The 12,905-nt window shown below is 34.6% G+C and overlaps 1 protein-coding gene across 1 annotated transcript in view; it reads left to right on the plus strand.

The window, feature by feature from the left end:
• Positions 1-11,409, plus strand: part of LOC128993928 (dynein axonemal heavy chain 6-like) — a 58,616-nt gene extending 47,207 nt beyond the window's left edge. The window contains exons 43-55 of the mRNA XM_054418051.1: positions 913-1,020; positions 2,123-2,205; positions 2,489-2,690; positions 3,655-3,895; positions 4,340-4,543; positions 4,772-4,870; positions 5,553-5,695; positions 6,039-6,209; positions 7,234-7,413; positions 7,971-8,063; positions 8,700-8,903; positions 9,364-9,481; positions 11,104-11,409. Coding sequence (XP_054274026.1) covers positions 913-1,020; positions 2,123-2,205; positions 2,489-2,690; positions 3,655-3,895; positions 4,340-4,543; positions 4,772-4,870; positions 5,553-5,695; positions 6,039-6,209; positions 7,234-7,413; positions 7,971-8,063; positions 8,700-8,903; positions 9,364-9,481; positions 11,104-11,333 — 2,076 coding nt within the window. The 3' untranslated portion in view covers positions 11,334-11,409. The remainder of the gene's footprint in view (positions 1-912; positions 1,021-2,122; positions 2,206-2,488; positions 2,691-3,654; positions 3,896-4,339; positions 4,544-4,771; positions 4,871-5,552; positions 5,696-6,038; positions 6,210-7,233; positions 7,414-7,970; positions 8,064-8,699; positions 8,904-9,363; positions 9,482-11,103) is intronic.
• Positions 11,410-12,905: the final 1,496 nt, after the last annotated feature.

The raw sequence follows: 12,905 nt of genomic DNA on the forward strand, positions 1-12,905 counted from the left end.
TATTCGCCATTACTTCATCATAACGTCCTGTTTTTCATTGTCATCTGTTGAATGTGAATAGCTGTCAACTACACTGTTTTTGTACTGAATGCTTTTATATGTTTTTAAAAGTTTAAAAAACAACTAGACATTGTATTGGTTGGAAATAATTTTTATCGTGGCTATTCAAAGTATCTCAGAGTAAAATAGGTAAAGCCTTTATCTTAACTGTGATTTTTCTTGACACAATCCTCGTAGAAGTAAAAGGGTTTAATAATGTGTGGTACAGTAATTGTTGTTAGAAAACCATGAATGTAGGATACTATCCATTTTCATAGTAATGTCAATGTATTAAAATTAAAAAAAATGGTTCAAATACAGATCTGAGAAGAAAACCGCAAAAATACGGGTAGCCGCGTACCGTTCCGATTTTGTACCGAGAAGCGAGGTACAAAATATTGTACTGTACCGAACCGTACCGACCTTAAATTTTCTGTACCGCAGACCCTAGTTAATTGACCTAGTTGTTGTATATGTATTTATATTCCTATGTTAGTTCAACACTTTGCCTGAGAAAAGAAATGATTTTTCATTTCATTTTCATTCATTAGTTCAATGGTCCAATTGTGAATTGTTTTTCTATAAGATGGTTCTGATGCGGTATGATCAACAGTGGATCAAACCATAAATTTTATCTGGTTCAGGCTAGTAGGTGGCTGCTGTGATAAGCTCCTTGATATTTGGCAAAAGAAAAGGAGTTTTACTTATATTTAGAACAGTATTGTTAATATTGAAAATCATGGCAATTTTGACTATTGATGCAACATAGTCAATGGTAATTATCTACTGATCATAAAACATTGAATTACATTACGTGTTACGCAATGTGGTAAACTTGTTTAATTAATTACTTCTTAAACCTATGTTTTACAGATCATTGACCTGGACCCAAAGAAAAAGAAAATCAGCAGAGTAGATTGGAATGAAAAACTGACTGAGTTTGAGAAAATGATGTTACTAAAAGCCCTGAAAGAAGAAAAGGTCAGGAAATGTGATCTTTACAATTATTTCCATTTTTGAATTAGTATATGTTTACACGGTTTTCAACCTACCACTGAGAAATAAGGTACAAAGAAAACATTCAACAGAACACTTAAGTGGTGTATAGCACTAATGCTGGTGTCTAGGGCAAAATCCAACACCACTCCTCTCAAACTCATGTACTTCAACACTCTGTGGCGAAGAGCCTGTACCCAGTGCGATAGAAATTTCCGCACAGTGCTCGCTGTTCCTTGCTCTTCCTTGCTCTTCACAATATATTTCTGGCATAACATACTAGAGCTAAAAGCGCACTGTTGTCCCATAATTGTGTTTCCTATGCACTTTCTTTATTTGTGAACCTGCAGAGATCTGTTTTATATTTAATCATACACCTCGTTTTATGATGCTTATATATAAATAAAATAAAAAACTGCTTTGAGAACTTAGTAGATAATCAAAGCTGTAAAAAGGTGTTTAAATTCAATATTACTTTCCAACAAGATACTTGCAAGTGCATAAGTTTTTAATAAGTTATTTTTGAAAACATAATTTGATAAACTTTATATATTCATAAAAAATGTTTTTATTAATTTGTTACAACACAACAAATTTTATATATCCTATTTTAAGGATTTTTTACGCCAATAAATATATCTCTCATAGTGTACAACAAACAACTCACCGGCAAACCCTTTTAGCCTTCAATATTAATATTCTTCATTAATTTCACTAGACTCAGATTTTTGTTTTGATTTTTTTATTTAAGAGTAAGGATAAGTACAAAGAAGCAAAACTTATCTGATATAAGGTGAAAATCACAGAGTTCATCCATCCGTCATCCGTTCTATCAACTGCTACCTTTGGGGCTTAAAAGGTAAACCTACCAGATTCAACCAAAGTTTAAAGGAATCTATTTTTCTCGACAGATACACCCTCAATATCTTAAATAAATTCATTTGGTTTAGTTTTCATAATCTAGAATTATTTTAGGTTTGTTTAGTTTAAAAGAATCCTTTGAACAGTGTTTGTACCTTACATTTGAATAGTATTTGTCTTGACTTATTATTTGGATATTTTTAAGTTAATTTATTTCTCATTTCAGCTAGTTTTTGCAGTAACTGAATACGTGAAAACACAACTTGGGAAAGCGTTTGTTGAAAGTCCCCTTGTGAGCCTACCTTTACTGTAAGTGTTTTGAAATTTTTTGTTGTTATAATTTATAATAATTTCTGACTTAAAACTAAGCTCTATAAAAATGAATTACAATTATTAAATTATTTGTATGATAATAATTTGTAAGGTTTTTTTATTTGTTTTCTAGTTACAATAACTTGGAATATTATTTTTAAATAAACCCTGTTTTCGTAGTGGCTTCTGATCTTGCAGAAGATCTTTATCTAATCTTGGACTATTTCGGCCAGGAGACAACATGTAATGAGGTATTGTATATTGTATTCTCTTTGTTCAGTTATCAAGACACTTCGAGTGTAACTCCATTGGTGTTTGTGCTATCAACTGGTTCAGACCCTGTAGGAGCGTTCTTGAGGTTCGCTGCAGAGACGGGCAACAAAGACCGGGTCCAGTCCATCTCACTGGGTCAGGGCCAGGGACCCATTGCAGAGAAAATGATTGACACAGGGAAAAAACGAGGGGACTGGGTGTTTTTGCAGGTGTGTTCAACATCTTGGTCTTCAAATATAGTTCAGTGTCTAAATGATTATTACAGAAATAATTATTTAAAATTAAGTCTACCACTCCAATTTTAAATAATAATTATTTTAATAATTTTTTATCAGTTGTGAATTTTTTTTTAATAACTGTAATCAATAATCATATTTCAAGATAAATTAACTCAATTGAAAGCACTTTAATGCATGCTCCCAATAATTCAGTGGCTTTTGTTAGTGTGGTTGAAATCTCATTTAGTAGGCTTCATGGTTATGATTGCCAGTATTGCTAATGTTCATTTAATAACTTCTTGATCAGCATTGTAGGCCTACTTGTTATTAAATTTACAGAAAGTAGATAAAATAAACGTCTTATAACACTTCTTAAAACATATAATACACTTATGCTGTTACTCACAAGACGGTAAATATACAAAAAAGATGGTAAGTGGTGATTAATTTTGATTGGACACTCCAATCATCATCAGACCCAATAGGCGAATGAACATGATTGGAGTGTCCAATCAAAATCGATCAGAATTAACTGTGTGGGAAAAATCCAAAATTAAAAGACCGCAAGGTGTGCCAAAAATCTCTAGTAGTTAGTTTCTCTGACTTTGGTGAGGGAGTAAATGGATGATCCATGGCATATCCTTAAAACTTTGAGCCTAAACCTCCTTTACTTAAGGGTTTTGTTATTCTTTTACATAAAAAGCTACCGGTGTAAACCCTGATGAAAAGAAGACTAGTACTCTTCATTCATACTTTAAATGAGCTTTTATAGTTTCATATTAAATAGTCTATTCACCAGATGAGTTTTGACCCTCTTGCAACCACAAATTTAAAATATCATATTTGTCGCCACCAATGCTAATGATAAAGGCATTGCTTAGCTTGGTGAAGATGGAAGGTGAAGTGCATTTAATGTTTAGATGCTAACCATAATATCGTTTGGTATAATTTCCAGAACTGTCACTTGGCTTCCTCATGGATGTTAGACATGGAGCGGATCATCTTGCAGATCCAAGAAAACCCGAGGGATGTTCATATAGACTTCCGTTTGTTCCTGAGCTCCATGCCTTCAAACCGGTTCCCTGTATCAGTTTTGCAAAACTCAGTAAAAGTCACCAATGAACCACCTAAAGGTATCAGAGCAAATTTAAAACGAGCTTTTAACGAGATCTCTGAAGACTTCTTTGAGGATCATGGTGAGTCTCCAGTAAAGAGTTTGGAATGTTTCATTGTAAAGCTGTTTTAAAAGTTGTAGGACATTGGATATGGATAAGACAGTTTTGAAATGGTAGATTTGCAATGATATGCATAGTTGTAGAGTAAAAAGAGACTTTTCCTATCCAAAGGTGATAAACAAAAACAAGTTTTGACTTTTAATAATTGTAATTATTTACCATACATAAATTACCTGACTGTTTCTACATATGAAAAACTTTTAAAATGTTCAGTAGTGTTGTTGTTTTCCACTTACAATTCAGAATTCAGCTTGAGTAATGAACCTTTCGGTTTTGAAACCAGTGGTAACCTGGCAAAAAAAGCAAAAAAAAAACAAAAAAAAAACAGGATCATTCAACAGTACATCAGGTATTTTCAGCTTATCATTTACATATTATTTAGTGGATTGTTTTTGTCCGTTGCAGCTCTGTATGGAAAATGGCGCAAGATGATATTTGGGCTGTGCATGTTTCACGCTGTGATACAGGAGCGAAAGAAGTTTGGACCTCTCGGCTGGAACATCATGTACGAGTTTAACGACAGTGATCGTGAATGTGCTCTGTCTAACCTCCACCTGTTCTGTCTGGATAGCTACAAGATTCCGTGGGACGCACTCGAGTATACAACAGGTAAATGATATAGCTCGAGTTCCCCCTTGGACGTTTAAACTTAATTAATTTGACGATTGGTCACCCTATCACTAATCAATTCATTAGACTATGTGACCCAGTCGATACAGGTCACTTAGTAAAGCTGGGCTTCCTATCCAGTTTGGAATGGGATAAACTGTAAACATATACTTTAAAATCATGTAATTTGATATGCAATTTTCAATTATTCAATGTTTTATGTTTCAGGTGAAGTGACTTATGGAGGCCGAGTAACGGATGAGTGGGATCAGCGGACGCTGAAGACTATTCTTAAGGGATTCTTTTCCCCAGAAACATTAGAAGAAGGTTTGTAGTGCTGTTTTTTTACCGGTCCAAATTACCTTGATACTGTTAAAAATAGACTATTAGAATATAATAATAATCAAACCAGTGATTTAAAATCTCAAAACCGAAATCAAAACTTAAAATCGAATTCCAAATCTAGAACTTCAAAACATACACCCAGAACTTTTTTTAGTTTCCTTGGTCAAGGCAAAAAGAAAATACAGGCAATAATAAAATGATTACTATCAAAACTGGAAGAAATTGACTCCTTGACCCGGACATAGTAACTTGAATATATGACCACACTAGGGGCCACGAGAGTCTGCAGTAGTGTAATCTGACAGCCAATAGCAATACTGGACTAGCACGACGTTGCCACATATACAAGTTAAATGTAATATACTTGTTGCCAATATAATCCTTGGTCATCTGAATGATCATCCTTGAATTGTCTGAATTCTAGACCTACACCCTGAACCTGTAGATGCACTGTTATAGATTAGTTGTCTAAACACATTAATGTTTTTTTCGTAAAAATCTGTGCTTGCAAGACAAAGGGGCATAAACAATACATATGATAATAATATAATTCTAACCAGAACTGCCAAAAATCTTCAACTTTTCCAAACTTTTGAATTTAAAAACTCGCCAATTGAATCTCAAAAGTTAAAATCAAAACTTGTTGTTTGTTTTACCTTGACAGGTTACAAGTACTCGGAATCTGGGACCTACTACAGTCCTAACGTCACCCTTTTAGCAGAGTTTCGAGAGTTTATTGACAGGCTTCCACTCATTGAAGAACCTGAGATATTCGGTCTGCATGAAAACGCAAACATTGCTTTCCAAGTATGTGTACACTATTTAAGTTGACAAAAGGTTTCCTCAAAGGTGATTAATAATTATTGTGAATGTTTACGGGTAAGGGCCAACCCTACTGCTTACCAATATTACCGATCATAACTTATCAAATAACAGAATCTTACCAAAGCAAAGGGAACACAACTGGTCATTTGAATAGACTTATATCCAGTCAATACGTCTTAATAGACAGCCTTAGTAGTTGTTTTACCTTTCTAAGGTAAATAGAAGTTGTAAGCGTAAAGCGTAGGGCTTTTCTTTAAGTTCTACAACAATAATCTTTTTAATAATCTAAAATCTTGTATGTTAACTCCCTGACTGCATGTTTCAGACCAAAGAAACTGCTGGTGTGATAGTTACTATCATGGAGGTACAACCAAGGGAGTCTGCAGGGACTAAAGGGAAATCTAGTGATGAGATTGCGTTTGAGTTGGCAGACATGATCAGAGAAAGAATAATAACTAGGATCGATCCTGATGAAACTCACCCATCTTTACTTCGGGTAAGTGTCGGTGGTTTTTTTATTGCAAAAAAATCTCTTTTAGTGTTTGTATTCTATTTTGTCACTCACAACATTCCTTTTTACGTTCTGTTATGAAAGAAAAAAGACAGAACTAAGAAAAAAAATCAGTTTTACTTATTTGCTTTGGTTTAAAGAGTCCATTGCTGAACTGTTTTAGGTGATAGCATTTGTGATTTTTCTTATTTTAGTTTGAACTAACACATTTACCATAAACAATCTCATGCACTCTTAATCAAAGGTATTAGGGGTTGCAACATTTGATCATCAATATTTTTGCACTATAATAAAAACAAGTAACAGATACTATGTGTACATAGAATATAAAAATTAGCTTGTTACTTACTTTATTTAAATGCAAAGTGTTACTTAATTATTGTAAAACAGCAGTACAATAGTAACAGCCAGAACAGGCTTAATGCTTAGAGCGCATTACTTCTGTCTGTCAGTCTGAGTTAAAATTCATCTAACAGTGGTGGTTTTTATCAGAAGATAATGCTGTACAACTCGGTGGTTTAGACCCTATCTTTTATTGTATACAAGAGGTTAAGTACCTTTATTCTGTCCATTCCTCAATAGGGCAACCGATTTCGATGCCTATGGCATTATTGTCTAGCTGGACGTAAAATTGCTCCTAGGAGGTTATAATGAGTCTTGAAAAACACAGAATCTTTTAGCTGGCTTTAGATTCAACTATCTAGGAAACTAGGATCACTCGGACAACAAGAGCTTCCTCTGTCCTAAAATATTTTTGCTTTATGGCCCTTTCTACTTTGGTGCCAATCATTAAAAAAATTCTGAGCCAGACTCTTTTTAAAAAAATTCCACTCTATCAGTTTAGTTTTGTACTATCATACTTGAGAGGGATGTATGAATCTGAATTTTCTGTGTCTTCAGTCTGGACTTTTTCTGAGGTAAAGCTAGCTGCTGTCCCTTTATTTTAAAAACCACAATCCTGGCCGAGAGGCTTTTTTAAAACATTAACATCTGTGATTTGTCATTGCAGTTTGACTCGCGAGGGTCTCTTCCTTCTTTGACGACAGTTTTGTTGCAAGAAGTTGATCGGTTCAACAAGTTGGTGAGAGTCATCCACTCTTCCCTGAAGGAGTTGCAGTTGGCCATAAAAGGCCTTGTGGTTATGTCTGAACAACTGGAAGAAGTTTACACGTCCTTCTTAAACAATCAGGTTGGTGTTGTATTTGACTTTTCATTTTGGTAGGCCTATTTAATTTTGTATTTATTTACAAAATATACTGGCTAGCTTTTCCACAAAAATAAAATTGCTACAAGGGTTAAACCGTACAACAACAGCTGAAGAAAAAGCTACAAACTTTTGTTGTAACAAAAAAAAATTTTGGGTAGTTCTCGATGGCTTTTACATTGTCAGAAATCAACAGATATAGAAGACCTGTTGGTGCATCTGCCGGGTTGACATTAAAAACTAGTTACAATTATTTGCAAATGAAGTGAATGAACAAAAAAAAAAAATAAATAAATAGTTGCTTTGCTATTAACAAGTTATGAAACATAAATCATAATGATACAAAATATTGACCTGCTAAAGAATTAATTAAACAATTTCCATTCAGTAAGAAGTATAATAGCGTCTATACCCAATTAATCTGTAATAGTTTTTGTGAATGGATAAATTGATACAATTTTCCCTCCACGAACGACTATGTATATTAATGTGAATATATTTTAAATGACCTGAATTTATAATCAACATGATTTTGTGTGTAGGTTCCAAAGCTATGGGCGAAAACTGCTTATCCATCGTTGAAAAGCCTCGGAAGTTGGATAAGAGATCTTGAACTAAGACTTGATTTTATTTCAGTGAGTGATTCTTTTAATTAAAATTTGAATAGTTTAACATACGTAGTTTTGGCCCCAAACATTATTATTTTAATGAGATTAACAATTCTTATTTGTATCGTGTTATCCTCTAGGCCTAACAAAATAGTTTGAGGACTTTTTGCTGTGAACAGAAACAACATCGCCATATACAGTATGGAGCTCACTGTTAATTAGGTTTGCCTCACTAGTTTTTGTGGACAAAAATAATTCCTCACACTGATTAATTAGACTGCCTCATGGTTTTTAAATGTGCATATTACAAATCTGTTATTAAGTCATCGTTAAATTTACTAGGTAATAATAATGATAAATTTTGTATTATTGTGTTAGGTTCCAGTTTGAAATTTTTTTTGTAATCTTTAACCCTACCAATCTCGTAAGAGTCGGATTTTCATGAGTCATCTGTATACATAATATATTAATCTTTGTTATTTATGTATTAATGAGTCTCGTGTACAGGTTTGCAAACAATGAACGGTGCCAAGCTTAAAACAAAGTATGCTTTTATGAAACTATTTGGAAAAAAAAAATTAGTTTTCAGCTGAACAAAAAAAAATATATATGGTGTGGTTGACTATGAAAACCTTGTGATTTATTAATTCAAGTGCATTACAGATGTGGGTCAAATGGGGTCAGCCCAACTCATTTTGGCTGTCTGGGTTATTCTTCCCCCAAGGCTTCATGACCGGGTGTCTGCAGACTCACGCTCGCAAGTATAACACCGCCATTGATGAGCTGGTTGTTGACTTCAAAGATCCCATGAACATATTCATAGATCAAGAGGATGTTGAACGCTTCCACAAACAATTTGGTAAAGAGGTGAGCATCAGTAAAAAAATATATATATGCAAAGGTAGAGAGAGGATGGTTGACAATAAAGTTTGGAGATAAGTCAAATAAATAATTCATTTCAAAAAATTTACATTTCACCGAGTTTTGTGTACGTTTAGAGATCATAGATACAGTATATTCATCTTCTGATAAAGCAATCATGTCCAGGAAAGGAAAATTCATTGTTTGAAATAATCTATTTGCTTTTCTGTACCTCAATAAAAAATTGTAGACAAATTGATGTAACATAGTAGAATTTAAGTCGTTTTGTCTTACTGAAGAGAAATATTAAGGCAAGATAATCGTCTAATCTGTCTGAAATTCGTTCATTAGTAAAAGGTACAAGCTTGTTTTATTTTGCCATAACTGATAACTGTTTTACTTAAGGACAATACATATTTTCATTGTATTAAGCTTTTTACTCTATTTAATGTTTATAATCTTACAGGATGCACAAGCTTACCAAAATTTGCAACCACCCACTGATGGTGTTTTGATCCATGGATTGTTCTTGGATGCTGGGTTCTTTGATGTTAAATCTGGATTTTTATCTGATCCAAGATCAGGTAATTAGACAAACATACAACTATGACTACAACCAAGTGTTTGTCAGGATAGCCAAGTTTCATAACAAATCTGTATCCGGGGTCAAAATATAACACTATGTCATTGACTGTTGGATACTGAAAAAAGGACGTAGTTCTGTGGGCCAGTCACAGAATGTGCTAGTGTTTAAAATTATATTTTTTACTTTATTTTGTGTTTCTGAACAAGTTGATGAGTCATAACAGTTGCAATAGCTCACAATAAGTCATTCCATCAAATCAAATCAATTTATTCATCACAAAAATTCATAGTACAGAGGCTGAATATCAGCAATGAATATGTGACATGTCAGTACAAATCATGTATTATAAATAGTTTACATATAATAAATACATACAAATATTAAGATTACAGTTGACAGGATAAAAATGAATTCATGTCATAAGGACACATTTTACCATTAGTTTGGCTGGTAAAAATCTCTCGCGTATTTGACAGAAATCAGTAATTTCTATCTGCGCAATCTGTCGGTGGCTCACATCAACTGTGACGATTTTCATTTAAAAACTCTTGACAGCTTTAACATGGGGATGGAATGTCTGTATCATTAGTCAAAGGCTATTCATAAATTCAGATGAATAATTAGTTGCATTGTTAATCAGTGTGGGTAAAAATGGTTTAAAAACAAAGTATCATCTGCTATTAGTAGCCAGGGAGAGTTTGTTTCAATGTTGCCAAAATGTGAATATTTTACCAGCACACATAATTAATTAATTAGCGAGATTTTTTCTACAAAGTTTTTAGTCATTCAGTGATGTTTGTTTATATATTGCCCCTGTCGTATGAAACAAAAATAGTACAGATTGAACCGGTTAAAGTGGCTAGTAGGATACCTCATAAGAACACTTCCCTTATCATCATCGCTTTTCTATTTTGCTCAGTCATCTCAACAATTTTCATCTAGTTGAATATGTATCAAGGAATATGTAATAATACATATGTAGGGGAATAGTGGTGGGGGAAGTTTTCTGTCTCTCTCGCACTACCCTCCCCACATGTCATCTAATTGACACGATAGATATATATACAATAACTACAGAGAAGTAAGGTACAGTGGAAAACACTCAATGGTACACATAACATAAGTGGTGTCTAGCACTAGTGCTGGTGTCTAGAGCAAAGTCTAACACCACTCCTCTCGCCCTCATGTACTACAACGCTCATGGTGGAAGACCCTGTGCCCTGTGTGATAGGAAATCCGCACAGTGCTCGCCACTCGACAGCTCTTTCTTGATCGTCACAAGTATATTACCAGCACAACATACAAGGGCTAAACATTTTGAGCATTGGCCCATAGCGAGTTTCCTCTGTACCTTACCTCTCTGTGACAATAACAGAGTGGTCCTGATCACAGCACAACTACTATGAACCAAACTTGATTCACAACTGGAATGGTGGTGACTGGGGAGGGGGAGTAATATAATTCGATGACTTGCAAGTATTTTCATCCACTACGGATGGTCAATCTCAGCTACTGCACAGTTAACACTTTCCACAAGAGTTTCTCAAATATGCCTTGGTGGCAAATGAATAATGATACAACAAAGTTATTTGACTCACCCTGTGTTGTATTTACTTGTAGGAGAGATCAACCCTCCGCTGCCGGTTGTACAGTTGGTGCCAGTGACTAAGCAGGATGAGTCCCGGTTGCGCTACAGTTGTCCTCTGTACAAGACGTCAGTGCGGGCCGGAGTACTGAGCACTACGGGGCAGAGCACTAACTATGTGGTTACTGTGCCACTGCCTACAAGGCTCTCCGAGAACCATTGGGTGTTGAGGGGCACTGCGTTGCTTACACAGCTCTCGGACTAGGTCTACATTTCTTTTGTTTAAATTAAATATTTTTGTTCACCAAAGTTGTTCATCCTTCAAATATTTGATTGTGGTTGTTTGGAGTTACTGTGTCATACAAATAAAAATCATACTAGTAAAAAAAACATGGGGTAGAATCTTACCTACAGTTTTTAACCGAACAATGAAAACCTTGCAGTGTGAAAGTAGTGTAAGGTTGTCTGTTGTCTTAATCGTTCCCATCCAATTTTATCCTTCCAAAAATTTGTTCGAACGAGTTCATTAAATTTACTAGAAATGATTCGAAGGCTAATAAATAACATGAAAGAATGTTCTGTAACTTGACTTGTTGTCAAAATGTGTTTTGACCATGATTTTGGCAAAATCAATGATATCTATTATCTAATGTATCCTAATGGCAATTAAGATTTATTATTGGATCATCAGATGTCTGAGTAGCGGGATTTTACTGTGCACAAGATCCAAGTAAATACACCCTATACATGTCATATGTTGTGCTGAGACAGCTGGTTTTTATTTTTGGTTTCCATGGAAATAATTGATTGTAAATAAACTAATACTAAAGAAAGAAAGTTGATACAATTTTAACTCTTTATTTATTCTACATTTATTAACTTAAAACTTAATTTAAAGCAGGAAAACCAAACATAACTTTACTTATCCACGGATATCACAATATGGTAGCAGAGCGTGGTTTCCTGCTTTAACTTTTTACAACTTTCTAAACTTAACTTCTTTACTCAAAATTTTTACAACTTCCAACTTTGAACTTCACTTTCCCGAATAACTAAGAATGACTTCAAGATGGGACCTTCGATTGAAATCTGCCTTACTACGACTGAAGACTTATACTACTGATACAAATGCATTCTTGGAGACTACAGACTTAACAGAACTACAACTTCAAACACGACTACGGACATTGACAAGCTTTGTAAAGAGAGTGGAAGAAATTCAAAAACGTTTGGACACCGAGCCTATTACTGAAGATGGACAAACTGAAGGACCCACCACAGAGGACGACTTCATAAATACTATGATGGACTGTGAGGAGGTGCTTGCACAGCTTACGGTAAGACTAGATATTTCTCAAACTAATAAGTCACAGGCAACAGTGCCTGATACGTCTACCATTCAGACAATACCAACTATACAGCACCAGTATGTTCAACTACCAAAGTTGGTATTACCAACCTTCCAAGGGGACATGCTACGGTGGCAGGAGTTTTGGGATAGTTTTGAGTCTGCCATTCATAGCCACCCCACACTCAGTAACGTTGACAAATTTAACTATTTGATTGCACAATTAAAAGGTGACGCTAAACGTTGCATCGCTGGACTCCCCATTACAGATCTAAACTATGATATTGCTATTACCTTGTTGAAAGACAGATTTGCTAAGAAACAGGTAATAGTGAATTCTCATTACTGTGCCTTGAGGGATATGCCACCTATCAAGTCCAGTGACACGGTAACACTAAGGCGAGGATTTGACAACATTGAGAAACATATGCGTTGTCTTCAAGCCTTAGGTGAAGACGTTACTTCTAACTACTTTGTTTCTCAAATTTT

The sequence above is a fragment of the Macrosteles quadrilineatus genome, unplaced genomic scaffold (assembly GCF_028750875.1).
Source record: "Macrosteles quadrilineatus isolate MER2022 unplaced genomic scaffold, UCM_ALF_1.0 Scaffold_5__1_contigs__length_97177068, whole genome shotgun sequence".
NCBI lineage: Eukaryota > Metazoa > Arthropoda > Insecta > Hemiptera > Cicadellidae > Macrosteles > Macrosteles quadrilineatus.